General features: G+C 46.4%; 1 protein-coding gene across 1 annotated transcript; it reads left to right on the forward strand.

Annotated features, from left to right (window-relative positions):
• Window positions 1-7,079: 7,079 nt before the first annotated feature.
• On the forward strand, window positions 7,080-12,515 carry TCHH (trichohyalin). Its single transcript, XM_058660930.1, has 2 exons — window positions 7,080-7,217; window positions 8,231-12,515. The coding sequence occupies exons 1-2, from the start codon at window positions 7,080-7,082 to the stop codon at window positions 12,212-12,214; spliced, it is 4,122 nt and encodes a 1,373-aa protein (XP_058516913.1). The 3' UTR covers window positions 12,215-12,515.
• The last annotated feature ends 265 nt before the right edge of the window (window positions 12,516-12,780 follow it).

Below are 12,780 nucleotides of genomic sequence, written 5' to 3' on the forward strand. Positions count from 1 at the left end.
AACAATTCAAGTCAGACTGGTACATGCTTACCTGTCCTCTTTTCACATTTGGGAGGACATGACCTTCACTCCCATAACCCAAACCATCTCTTGAGAGTGAAGCCTCAGTTGCTAATCTCCTCATGGAATGCATTTTGGACAGAAGCAAGACCTCTCTCAAAAAAATAAGTTCTTTTAATTCTTTGAATTCAACTCCTCTCATCTCATCTCAAACAACGGCTTATATATTCTACGACAAACGAATCTGAATCTGATGATACCTTAGAATGTCACAAACAAGTTCTCTCTACACTTGAGGAGCTATGGCCCTTTTTTTCTTAGGGGAGCCAAGAATCTTTTTGTAACAGATAGACTAAAATCTCCACAGCCCAGCCGATGAGACCTGTTCCCTTTTATTCACAGTATTCCTTAAATTACAAGAATGAAATGAACGCGTCCCATTCGGTGTGTCTTTTGACACATCGCAAAACTCTGTGAAATTGAGGAGTCACTGGTGAGGATGAAGACACAATTACAGAACAAAGAAAACAAATGACTTGAAATCTATGAGCACGTTAATGACAGAGAGCCAGAAGCCCTCTGCTACACTGAGTGGGAAGAAGGTGGAAATGCTCTCCCTAGGCACTCATGCCCAGTCACCTTGCATGGCATGACGTCAGATGAAAGCATCTGCTGACGGCCAGAGGTGTAATTATTACCAGGGTGGGGGTGTAATTAAACTAAGCATAATTTACCTTGAAGAAGACAAAAATTAAGAATTATTAATGATCATAATAATTAGCCTTTCTATATCTAAGAATCACAAAGAGCTTTACAAGCTGTAATTATCACAGCTCCCTGATGAGGAAGGGATTCATATCTTTTAACTCCTTGCTTGACAGAGGGGTGAAGTGACGGGCACGGGAGAAGGCTGAGAGGGGTGGAGTATCGCCTCCCCTGTCATCTGTCTTGTAAGTGGTGAAACTAACGAGGCCCCAGAAAGGCTGACTCCCATGTTAGTGAGTACCCTCCTCCTCGCGCCATCACCCAGACACTCCGTCCCAGTGTGAGCAACACATCTCATTCTGACCTGCTGGCTACTACAACTTCCACAATGCAATAAAATTATACCATATCAACAAGGATTGTATTAAACACCTGGTAGAAATAAAAGATATAGTGAAACTCTCAAGGAACTTAAAACTTAATTGAGATGACAAAATAAGCATCTGTTAAATTGGAGAAGACTGAACATTATACACTCAGTAGCCCAGGTTGTAGGATGCTGCCTCTGCATGCTGTGGGAAAATTTTCCTTTAAACTGGAAGATCAATGCACATACCACTCAAAGGAGGTTATTGGGGATGATATGGAATTTGCATGGGGTACTACAGAAACTGTTAGGTTTTCTGTGGGGAAAAGTGGCATCCTAGGAGGTAGGTCAATGAGTAAGAAGAAGTAACAGGGAAACTTGAAAGATTTAATGCTCATTTAAAAAAAAAATCTTCATTAGGAACGTATCTTTAGAGCTTACTAAAGAATACTACTATTTTTAAGCACTCTAAAATCATCGCAAAAATTCAACGACACATTTTTTTAAGATTCCAGAGAAGATCATCAGACTGAAGATGATACTGAAATCTTCCCTGCTTTAAATTTTTACTTACAAAGCTCCCCAGGTGGATTGAGTCAGGGTCTGTTCCTATAAATGCCAATCAGTGTCAATCCTACTCTCTTTGGAGAGTGGGGGAGGTGCTATTCTAACAAGAGAAAATAGAAAATAAGCCTTTGAATGAGATACACACCAGGGAAGCCCAACACTTTCTTAGTTCTTTGTTTGCCTGCTTCCTTGCTTGCTGGTTAATCTGATAGACACCTCCAAAGATCTCAGGCATGAGAGAGGCTTCACAAATGAAGTAATATTAAAACATATCAGTGACTTTTTTTTTAATTCCTCTGTAGTAAAGAATCCAAGATTCCAAGCCAAGTACCAGTAGAATATTGCAGTTGTGCTGAACCCACTGATAAAGGACATTCCAGCACAGAGAAGGAGACTTGGGTCTATCCTGTGACAGTCAGTCATGTTTCCTAACTTCTAAGTGCCTTAGTCCCTAGACCTCAAAAGTAAAGATGATGAAACTTATGGTTTATTAAAAATACAGAGATTTTCAGGTTCTGAAACACCATTATTTTTCTTGAACCACAAAGAGGAGATGCCACCGTATTTCAAGAGAGAGAAGGAGAGACAGAGCAATCTTCCAATCACTGGTTCATTCTCCAGGTGAGCATATAAGCCAGGAGCCAGGCACTTTATCTGGCTCTCCCAAGTGGGTAGCAAAGGCCAAGCACTTAGGCCGTCTTCCATTGATTTTCCTAGGCCATTACCAGGGAGTTGAATTCGAAGTGGAGAATCTGAGACACAAACCAGCAGCTACTTTACTCACTACACCACATAGCTGACCTCTCAAATCTGACTTCAGAATTTAGCAATTCAATCTATTTACAAATCTCTTCTATGGATGGACCAAGAACAGGAAGGAGAAGAAGCCAAGTCCCTCAGGTTTGTGCAGGTTTTTAAGTATTTCCTCTTATGCTTGTACTAACTTTAAAGATTAGTGCGCCATCTTTGGATTTAAGATATGCTTTCATTCAGAAAGAGAAAAAATTTTTCTGTTGTGCAATTGCAGGTGGATTTCAAGGCTATTTAGAAGTGCTTTCCTGAAGCTGGCACAGTGGCAAAGCAAGCTAATCCTCTGCCTGCAGCCCATGTCCTAGCTGCTCCACTTCTAATCAAACTCCCTGTTTGTGAATTGGGAGGACAGCAGAGGATGGTTCAAGTTCTTGTGTCCCTGCATCCACAGGGAGGACCCAGAGGAAGTCGTGTCTTCTGGCTTCTGCCTTCAGATCAGTTTAGCTACAACCATTCACGCCATTTGGAGACTAAACCAGCAGATGGAAAACCTCTGTTTCTCTCCTTCTCTCTCTCTATAAAATCTGCCTTTCAAATAAAAATACATAAATCTTGTTTTAAAGTGTTTTCCTTCCAGCATATTCATCTTACTCACTCAACTATGATTTTTTAAGTGATAAATTGCGGTTTCCCTTAATTCTTATGCAAATTAATAAATAGTCAGTCCTGTTTTGGGAACATTGACTGTATTCATACAAATGCCTCTCCTATCACCTGGACTAAAGTTCCCCAGTAAATTCTACACAGATGAATAAAAACAGAAGGTGATACAAAGCAGGACTTACCCAAGGACTTTCTGGAGGAGCACCCAAACAGAAGCCTTCCGCCTTCTGTGAGACCAGTGTCTTATAGTCTCAGTATAGATATATATTTCTCATTCTGATCCTAACCTAGCATCCAAAGATTAAGTGATCCGTATGAAAACCTAAAAAGAAAGGGGGGGAAAAGGGAGGTTTTTGTGCTTCACCAAGGAGCTTGATTACTGAACCAAGAAAACACATGACAGATTTGACAGTTCTGGATAAACTCCGAGATTACAGATTTTAGTGCACAAGCCCTTAATGCATAAATGGACTAGGCTCAAAAATATGTTCCTGTCTCCTTTCACTTGCATCTGCCACTCCACCCCACATATCAGAAGGCATAACTGAGAGAGCAAATAGAGTTCAACTCCACCATCATCTGCATCAATCTGTACACCAGCTTTTTGAAAGCAGGCTTTGATAGATGATTAAGACATTGCTTGGCATATCTGTATCCTATATTAGAGTACCTGGGTTCAAGTTCCAGTTCCACTTCCATCTCCACTTCCTCCTAATGTGTACCCTAAGAGACAGCAGATAGGGAGTCCCTGCTCCCCACAAAGGAGACCTAGATTGAGTTCCAACTCTTGGCTGCCTGGTCTATCCCTAGTTGTTGTAGGCATGTGGGAAGTGAGCCAGTGGATGGGAAATCTCTGACTCTGTCTCTCCTTTTTCTGTGTCTTTGTTCCATATGCATAAAGCTATATATCACCCATATAGAGATATATATTTAAACTCTAAATTTTCATATGCTATTAAAGGTCTTCACATCCTCCTCAAAATTCAAAAAGCCAATATTTGCCTATGTTGCACAAAGCAAGAAGTAGAAATGTAAGGAAGCCACTGAATCATTTAATAGTCTCCACAAACCTATTATAAACCAAAGTTTAATATATCCTAAAATGTAAGGGTGGGAGTTGCTGACAACCAGGGATAAAATCCAGTTCCTAACAATAAAACAGTGCTGAGATTGGCAAAGGATCGCCAGAGTTGAGAAAGCCTGATGGGTATAATGGGCTAGAATGACCGATTAGCTTAATGTGCTTTCAGGAGAAGCAGACGCAAGTGTTGAGGTGTCATAATCATTAGTAACTTAGGCTGAGCAGGATGATTATATCTACAATAATGCATTACACCAGCTCTTTTTCTCCAGGGGCACCAATATGGTAATGAAAAAGAAATAAGCAAACTTCACTCAAATCAACTACCTCTAAGAACAAAATTTCAAAGACTCCAAGTTTTCTTACAAATACTTCAATTAAAAAAAAAAACCACATATTTTAAGGTACCTTCGAAAATTGTTTGCTGCTGAGGCAATCTCCAATGTGTAGGAAAACCGTAATCCTAAGACCCAGAAATCTTCCCACCTGCATTTTCAGAAAAGAAAAGAAATAAATCAATTACTTACTTACTGGAATCATTTCAAGCATTTCCCCTGAAATGAACCAATTCTCATCAACTGAATTCCAAGTTTCTATTTTCCCAACCCAGAACTTATATCTTCTGTAAAAAGTAAATGACTTAGGGGTTACTCCTTTGTAATGCTACCACAATCAAGATTCTAAACATTTAATACCTTTATTTTCTTTTACTTTATTTAATTCTTTTTTTAAGATTTATTTATTTTATTGGAAAGGCAGATACACAGAGAGGAAGAGAGACAGAGAGGAAGATCTTCCGTCCAATGATTCACTCCCCAAGTGGGCCGCAACGGCCAGTGCTGTGCCGATCCAAAGCCAGGAGCCAGGAACTTCTTTTTGGGTCTCCCACGTGGATGCAGGGTCCCAAGGCTTTAGGCCATCCTCGACTGCTTTCCCAGGCCACAAGCAGGGAGCTGGATGGGAAGTGGAGCTGCAGGATTGGAACCGGCACCCATATAGGATCCTGGCGCATTCAAGGCGAGGACCTTAACCATTACGCTATCGTGCCAGACCCTACTTTATTTAATTCTAATAAATTCAAGAAAATTAGAGATTCTGTCAAATATTCTACCCCTTTATCTTAGGTATAGCCAGTATCCTAACTGTCAGGAGGCAAGGCCTGTGAATCTCGTGCCAAATAGCTACGTGAGCAAATATGAGATAAACAAGCCATTTGTGGAGACAGAGGTGGAGCTGGGCTTGGTTGGGAATGAATCAGGCCATCCCACAGAGTGGGTGTCTCCTTCCCAAGTTGCTCTCCAGGGCACAATTAAAACCACTATAAAAGGCCAAGCTCCCAGTTACCCAGTACACTTGCCAGCAGTGTCAGCGAGCACTTGACGTCTTCTTCTGGTGAAGTGGGTAAGTCCCATTCTGTGGGATCATGTACTTCTCTGATTCTTTTTGTAGCCATGGTAGATGTTGGAGAGTGGGGAAAGGTTCCACAGACAAGAAAAGATCAGTTATTACCAGAATAGTTAGCTCTAATTCCACTGCATCTTCTTACAGGCAGAGCCATCATGGGAACAGAGATGTGACCCTCTCTCAAGCTTTGAACTCTATACTCTTGCACATCAGGGGATAATCATGGGTGGTTCTGTTGAAGGCACATCTTCCTAAAATCTGCCTTCTTAAGGGTTTGCAATGTTAGTTCTACCTAACATGGTCCATATTCTTATGGCAGCTGAGACACTGAAGTGGAGACCGATGTGAAGAGTCATCTGAATGAACTGTTACACATATTCAGTCAGCAAAATCAATCATGCATTCTTTTAATAGCAATCTGTTGCTGGCTAATTCTTTAATAATGCCAAAATTCAAATATTTTATTAGGAATTTTTAAACACTGACCATAAGACCGACACCATTCATAGTATTCCAGATTCAGTTTGCTTTAGTAGCCGGTCAGAAAAGAGCTCTCTGAAGCTTTCTGTAGCTGAAGATCTTAAAACCCGTAATATATCTGAGTTAAAGGCAGAAACATGCACTGTCTGTGTTATACACTGGTGCATCTAAATGTTACAGTTCCATCTTTAAAAAAAAAAATTTTTTTTAACCTATTTGAATGCCAAGAGGAGATGGAGAAACAAACACCCTGTCCACAGGTTCATTCGACAAATGCCTAAAAGCCAGGAAATCAGACAAATCTCCTATGTGGGTGCAGATTAGTTGGAACTAGAATTTAAAAACACAGCCAAGACTCAACAAGGCACACTCATAAGGAATAAGAGTATCCAAAGTGACATGTTAACTGCTGTGTCAAATGTCCAACCCCAGTGCCATCTTTTAACAAGAAGTAGTATTCAATCTTAGAATTGGTGATTTGTGAATTATACCTGTAGATACCTCAAGGTCTATAATGTTGAGAATAATTCACATTGTCTTTTCATTGTTCTATTTACTACCACTTGCCTTGTTTGACATGGTTGGCTATTTGGGTTCTATCTACTTTAAAAATGCTCTTGTGTCTTCCTTCAGCGTTAGGCTTTCACTCATTCTCTTTGCTCCGCTTTAGAAGGCACTTGCATGTAGCAAACTTAAGTTTAAATTTCTGCATTTTCCTCTTTACTGTCTGCTCTAAAATACACTAGAAAACTGAAAGAATGGTAAAAAGAAAGGATATGGCTAATCCAGATTGAGTAAACAATGAAAAGCAACTACTCATTTAGGGTGGTCTGAATATGATTTCTTGGCTTGCAGCTTCCCAAGATCTCCCTTCCTTTTCCTGAATACAATATTCAAAGACTAAAATCCATAAAAACCCAGTATAAAAAAAACTACAGCTGAGAAGTCAAATTCTTTGTGACTCCATCTGAAACAGTGTGAATGAAATCTTCCCAAAAGCAGTGATAGAATTTTGATTATGAATCCTGTTTTGTTCTAGGTTTACTTGAAGAAAGAAAAAAAATGTCTCCACTTCTGAAAAGCATCATTGACATCACTGAAACTTTCAATCAATATGCCTCCCATGATTGTGATGGGGCAGCACTAAAGAAGAAAGACCTGAAGGCCCTCCTTGACAGGGAATTTGGAGATCTCCTTCAGGTAAGAGCTAATGAGAAAAGGCAGTACCTATGTGGATTTAGAGCTATGAAATTTTCTTGTCAGGAGAGATCAAAGTCCTTCTTCACCATGAAACGTCTGCACGACATCCCCTATTCATTTCTGATGAAGGGACTTCATTACTATAGTAATACGAATACTAAAGAAATCAATAGAAAGTCCTCCACATATGAGAAAGAGCTGTTCATAGAACATCACCACCAAACATGTCAAATAGAACTAGTATTGGAGTTACTTACATTTGCTTCCAAATTTCAATAAGCCAGTTCCCATACTACGGTGCTGTTTTACCGCTTTCAAACATGGAATAGGAATATCATTTATTTAAGACAAAAATGGATGGTGTAAATCTAATCTTCATAATCTCTCTCTCTCTCTCTCTCTCTCTCTCCCTCCCTCCCTTCCTCCTGCCCTCCTCCCTCCTGCCCCCTCCCTTTCTCCCCTCTCAATTTCATTCATCCTCAATCACCCAGCCAGAGAATTTGGTTTATTTTGAAAGCACTTATTTGCAAGATACAAAGCTCTCTAATGAACTTGTGCTTTAAAACGAAGGGTTGACATTTTACATGAGGAAGCAAGACTTGATACACACTGAGTATTTTCTAGTTCTTCCGGATGTCAATTTTAAAACCTTTTTAAACTTAAAGGGGTTCACTTCCCAAATCTTCTGAAGAGCTGAACCTACGCCTGGAGTTAGGAATTGGGAACTCAACCTAGCTTTCCATGTGGGTGAACCATTGAGGTTCACGGCTTCACAGCTGCCTTCCAGGGTCTACATCGTTGGAAGACAGAATTGGGATTCAGAGCTTAGAATCAACCCTAGGCACGCTGATGTTGGAAGCAGGCATCTTAACCACTAAGCTAAATGTCCACTCTTTGAATGCCTCTTGAGTATCAATATAGCATAACACAGGAGTATGTTGTGTGTATGACTGAAATTTTCCTACCTGGAAATAGCAAATTATTTTATTTTTAACATGCTATCTTTTTCATAGAGACCACATGACCCTGAGACGGTAGATGTGATGCTGGAACTTCTGGATCGCGACTCTGATGGGCAGGTGGAGTTCGATGAATTCATTCTACTTATTTCCAAGTTGGCCCAAGCGGCTTATAACGCGCTCGGCGAAGCCTCACAGCTGGAGGAAGAAAAGCGTGCCCAAGGTGAGGGCAACGGGAGCCTGCTAGAAAATCGCAGGCAAGAAGATCAAAGGAGATTCGAGCTGCGGGACAGACAATTCGAAGAACCTGAGCTACGACACAGACAAGAGAAGCAGGAACAGGAGAGGGAGCTTGCCAAGGAAGAGGCGCAGAGGCAGAAGCAAGAGCGACTGGAGCAGCAGCTGCAGAGGCAGGAACTGGAAGAGCGCCGCGCAGAGGAAGAGCAGCTGCGGAGGCGCCAGGATCGCGACGCTGAGGAGTTCCTGGAGAGGGAGCAACAGCAGAGAGAGAGACGTGAGCGGCGCGAAGACGAGCAGCAGCTGCGAAGGCGCGACCTGCGCGAGAGGGAGGAGCAGCAGGAGCTGAGGAGGGAGCGCCGGGAGGAGCGCCTAGAGCAGTACGAGAGGGAGCTCCAAGAGGAAGAGCAGCTCCCCAGGCAGAGACGCCGGCGCGAGGAACCGCGGGAGCAACAGCGGAGGCGCGAGCTGGAGGAGCGCGAGCTGGAGGAGAGACGCGAGCAGCAGCTGAGGCGCGAGCGGGACGAGAAGAGATTTGAGCAGGAGGAGAGACGCGAGCAGCAGCTGAGGCGCGAGCGGGACGAGAAGAGATTTGAGCAGGAGGAGAGACGCGAGCAGCAGCTGAGGCGCGAGCTGGCGGAGCGGGAACTGGCTGAGGAGGAGCAGGAACAGGTCCGGGAGCTGGGCGAGAGGCAGACCCGAAGGTGGCAGCGGCAGCTAGAAAGTGAGGCTTACGCACGTCAAAGCAAAGTCTACTCGAGGCCCCTCAGGCAGGAAGAGCAGAGGCGCCGCCTGGACCAGGAGAAGAGGCGACTTCGGGAACGTGAGCAGGAGCAAGAACAACAGGCTCGCCGGCAGGAGGAGGAGGAAGAGCAGCGGCTAGAGCAAGAAGCGAGCAGGAGGCGCCGGGAAAGGCAGCTGAGGGCGGAGGAGCGCCAGGAGCGGGCACAGCGGTTCCGCGAGGAGGAAGAGCAGCGCCGCCGGCGGCGCGAGAGAGCGCAGGAGCTGCAGAACCTGGAGGAGGAGGAGGAGGAGGAGCTGTCGCAGCGACGGGATCGTGCCCGACAGCTCCAGGAGGAGGACAGCTTGCAGGAGGATCTGGAGAGGAGGCGACGCCAACAGGAGCAGCGCCCTGGCCAGAAATGGAGGTGGCAACTAGAGGAAGAAAGCCAGAGGCGCCGGCAAACACTGTATGCCAAGCCAGGCCGGGTGCAGCAGCTGAGCGAGGAAGAGGAACTGCAAAGGGAGAAGAGCCGCCAGCAGCGGGAGAGAGAATATCAAGAGGAAGAGCAGCTGCAGCGAGACGAACGCAAGCGACAGCGCCAGGAAGGCGACAGACAATACCGCGAGGAGGGGCAGCTGCGTGACAGAAAATTCCGCGAGGAGGAACTGCTCCGCGAAGAAAGGAGGGAAGAACAACTGCGCCGCCAAGTGCGTGACAGAAAGTTCCGCGAGGAAGAAAAGCAGCTGCGCCGCGAGGAGCTCGAGCAGCAGCTTCGCCAGGAACGTGACAGAAAATCCCGCTTAGAAGAACAGATCCGCCAGGAGAAGGAGGAGGAACAACTGCGCCGCCAGGAGCGCAATCGGAAATTCCGTGATGAGACGGAGGAAGAGCAGCTGCCGCGCCGGGAAGAGCAACAGCTCCGTCGGGAACGCGACAGAAAATTCCGTGAGGAGGAACAGCTTCGTCAGGAGAGGGAGGAACAGCAGTTGCGCCGCCGGGAGCGCGACAGGAAATTCCGTGAGGAAGAGCAGCTGCCGCGTGGAGAGGAGCAACAGCTCCGTCGGGAGCGGGACAGAAAGTTCCGTGAGGAGGAACAGCTTAGGCAGGAGAGGGAGGAAGAGCAACTGCTGCGCCGGGAAGAGCAACAGCTCCGTCGCCAGGAGCGAGACAGAAGATTCCGTGAGGAGGAACAGCTTCGTCAGGAGAGGGAGGAAGAGCAACTGCGCCGCCAGCAGCGCGACAGGAAATTCCGTGAGGAAGAGCAGCTGCCGCGTCGAGAGGAGCAACAGCTCCGTCGGGAGCGGGACAGAAAGCTCCGTGAGGAGAAGCTCCGTCTGGAAAGAGAAGAGGAGCAGCTGCGCCGCCAGGAGCGGGACAGGAAATTCCGTGAGGAGGAACAGCTCAGGCAGGAGAGGGAGGAAGAGCAGCTGCGCCACCAGGAGCGCGACAGAAGATTCCGGGAGGAGGAAGAGCTCCTGCGCCAGGAAGAGCAACAGCTCCGTCAGAAGAGAGAGGAGGAGCAGCTGCGCCGCCAGGAGCGAGACAGGAAATTCCGTGAGGAAGAGCAGCTGCTGCGTCTTGAAGAGCAACAGCTTCAGCGTGAGAGGGAGGAGGAGCAGCTGCTCCGTCAGGAGCGTGACAGGAAATTCCGTGAGGAAGAACAACTGCTGCGCCGCGAGGAGCAGCAGCTTCGTCAGGAGAGGGAGGAGGAACCGCTGCGGCGCCGCGAGGAGCAACAGCTTCGCTGGGAGCGTGACAGGAAATTCCGTGAGGAGGAAAAGTTGCGTCTGGAAAGAGAGGAAGAGCAGCTGCTCCGTCAGGAACGAGACAGGAAGTTCCGTGAGGAAGAGCAGCTGCTCCGTCAGGAGCGAGACAGGAAGTTCCGTGAGGAAGAGCAGCTGCTGCGTCGTCGTGAAGAGCAAGAGCTTCGACGTGAGAGGGAGGAAGAGCAGCTGCTGCGCCGGGAAGAGCAACAGCTCCGTCAGGAGCGTGACAGGAAATTCCGTGAGGAGGAAGAGCTCAGGCAAGAGAGGGAAGAAGAACAGCTGCGCCGTCAGGAACGCGACAGGAAATTCCGTGAGGAGGAAGAGCTCCTGCGCCGCGAGGAGCAACAGCTCCGTCAGGAGAGAGAGGAAGAGCAGCTGCGCCGTCAGGAACGCGACAGAAGATTCCGTGAGGAAGAGCAGCTGCTGCGCCAGGAAGAGCAACAGCTTCGACAGGAGCGAGACAGAAAACTCCGTGAGGAGGAACGACTGGTGCGCACCGAGGAGCAACAACTCCGTCGGGAAAGGGAGGAAGAGCAGCTGCGTCGTCAGGAGAGTGAGAGAAAATTCCGTGAGGAGAAACTCCGTCGGGAAAGGGAGGAAGAGCAGTTGCGCCGCCAGGAGCGCGACAGGAAATTCCGTGAGGAAGAGCAGCTGTTGCGCCGGGAGGAACAACAGCTGCATCGGGAAAGGGAGGAAGAGCAGTTGCGCCGTCAACGGAGTGCTAGAAAATTCCGTGAGGAGGAACAGCTTAGGCAGGAGAGGGAGGAAGAGCAACAGCTTCGTCGGGAACGTGACAGAAAATTCCGGGAGGAGGAGAAACTCCGTCTGGACAGAGAGGAAGAGCAGCTGCTGCGTCGCGAGGAGCCACAGCTTCGTCGGGAACGTGACAGAAAATTCCGGGAGGAGGAACAACTTCGACAAGAGAGAGAGAGAGAGCAGCTGCGCCGCCAGCAGCGTGACAGAAAATTCCGCGAGGAAGAGGAGCAGCTGCTATTTGAGGAGCAAGAAGAGCAGAGGTTCAGGCAGGAGCGAGACCGGCAGTACCCATCAGAGGAGCAGTTTGCCAGAGAGGAAACGAGCCGCCGTCTGGAAAGAGAGCTGCGGCAAGAAGAAGTGCAGAGACGCCGCCAGGAACGGGAGAGGAAATTCCGGGAAGAGCAGCTCCGCCGCCAGCAGGAAGAAGAGAGGCGCCGCCAAGTCCGGGAAAGACAAGTTCTGGAGCCTGGCACGCGTCAGTTTGCCAGTGCCCCGGTGCGTTCCAGCCCTCTCTATGAGTACATCCAAGAGCAGAGATCTCAGTACCGCCCCTAGATGTTGCCACTGTCCTGACACCTGCCAATGCCTCAAGCAAAGGAAAATGGGAAGCACTGTGTACCGAGTGATAACTCTAATGTTTCTGGTTGTGGGAAAATTCTCTGATGTTAGAATGTGTCTTTTCCAAAATCTTTACACCCTTTTCATGTGTTTTGTATGTCTTCCTGTTAGTCTTTGTCAAGTAGTTATTGCAGTATATTTTTGCTCTTTGGTGCAGAAGTGGAGAGCACTTATTTTAAACAAAAGTCATTTAATTTGCTTAAGGAGTTTTGTTTGAGGAGCATGATAATTTATTGCTTTTGAAAGTAATAATCATCATAGGTCGATTGGAGATTCTTAATAATTGGCTTGTCCTTAACAACTGAGCCAACTTGTGGAGTGTTCAAATATTTTCAATATTCAAATTGATGTTTCTTCTTAAGCCTAAATTTAATTCATCTTTACTTCCAAATAGCTTCTCATCTTTTATGGCTTAGTTAACAGGTTCTTCCAGATGACTGAGCTTTACAACCCTTCAATAATACAGGGGAAATTACTCCTGCAATAAAACTTTCTATGAAATT

The sequence above is a fragment of the Ochotona princeps genome, chromosome 2 (assembly GCF_030435755.1).
Source record: "Ochotona princeps isolate mOchPri1 chromosome 2, mOchPri1.hap1, whole genome shotgun sequence".
NCBI classification, from domain to species: Eukaryota; Metazoa; Chordata; class Mammalia; order Lagomorpha; family Ochotonidae; genus Ochotona; species Ochotona princeps.

Coding starts and splice junctions, on each gene's coding strand:
- TCHH (XM_058660930.1), top strand. CDS start 7,080: ATGTCTCCACTTCTGAAAAGCATCATTGACATCACTGAAACTTTCAAT. Junction 7,218..8,230: donor AATTTGGAGATCTCCTTCAG/GTAAGAGCTAAT, acceptor TCTTTTTCATAG/AGACCACATGACCCTGAGAC.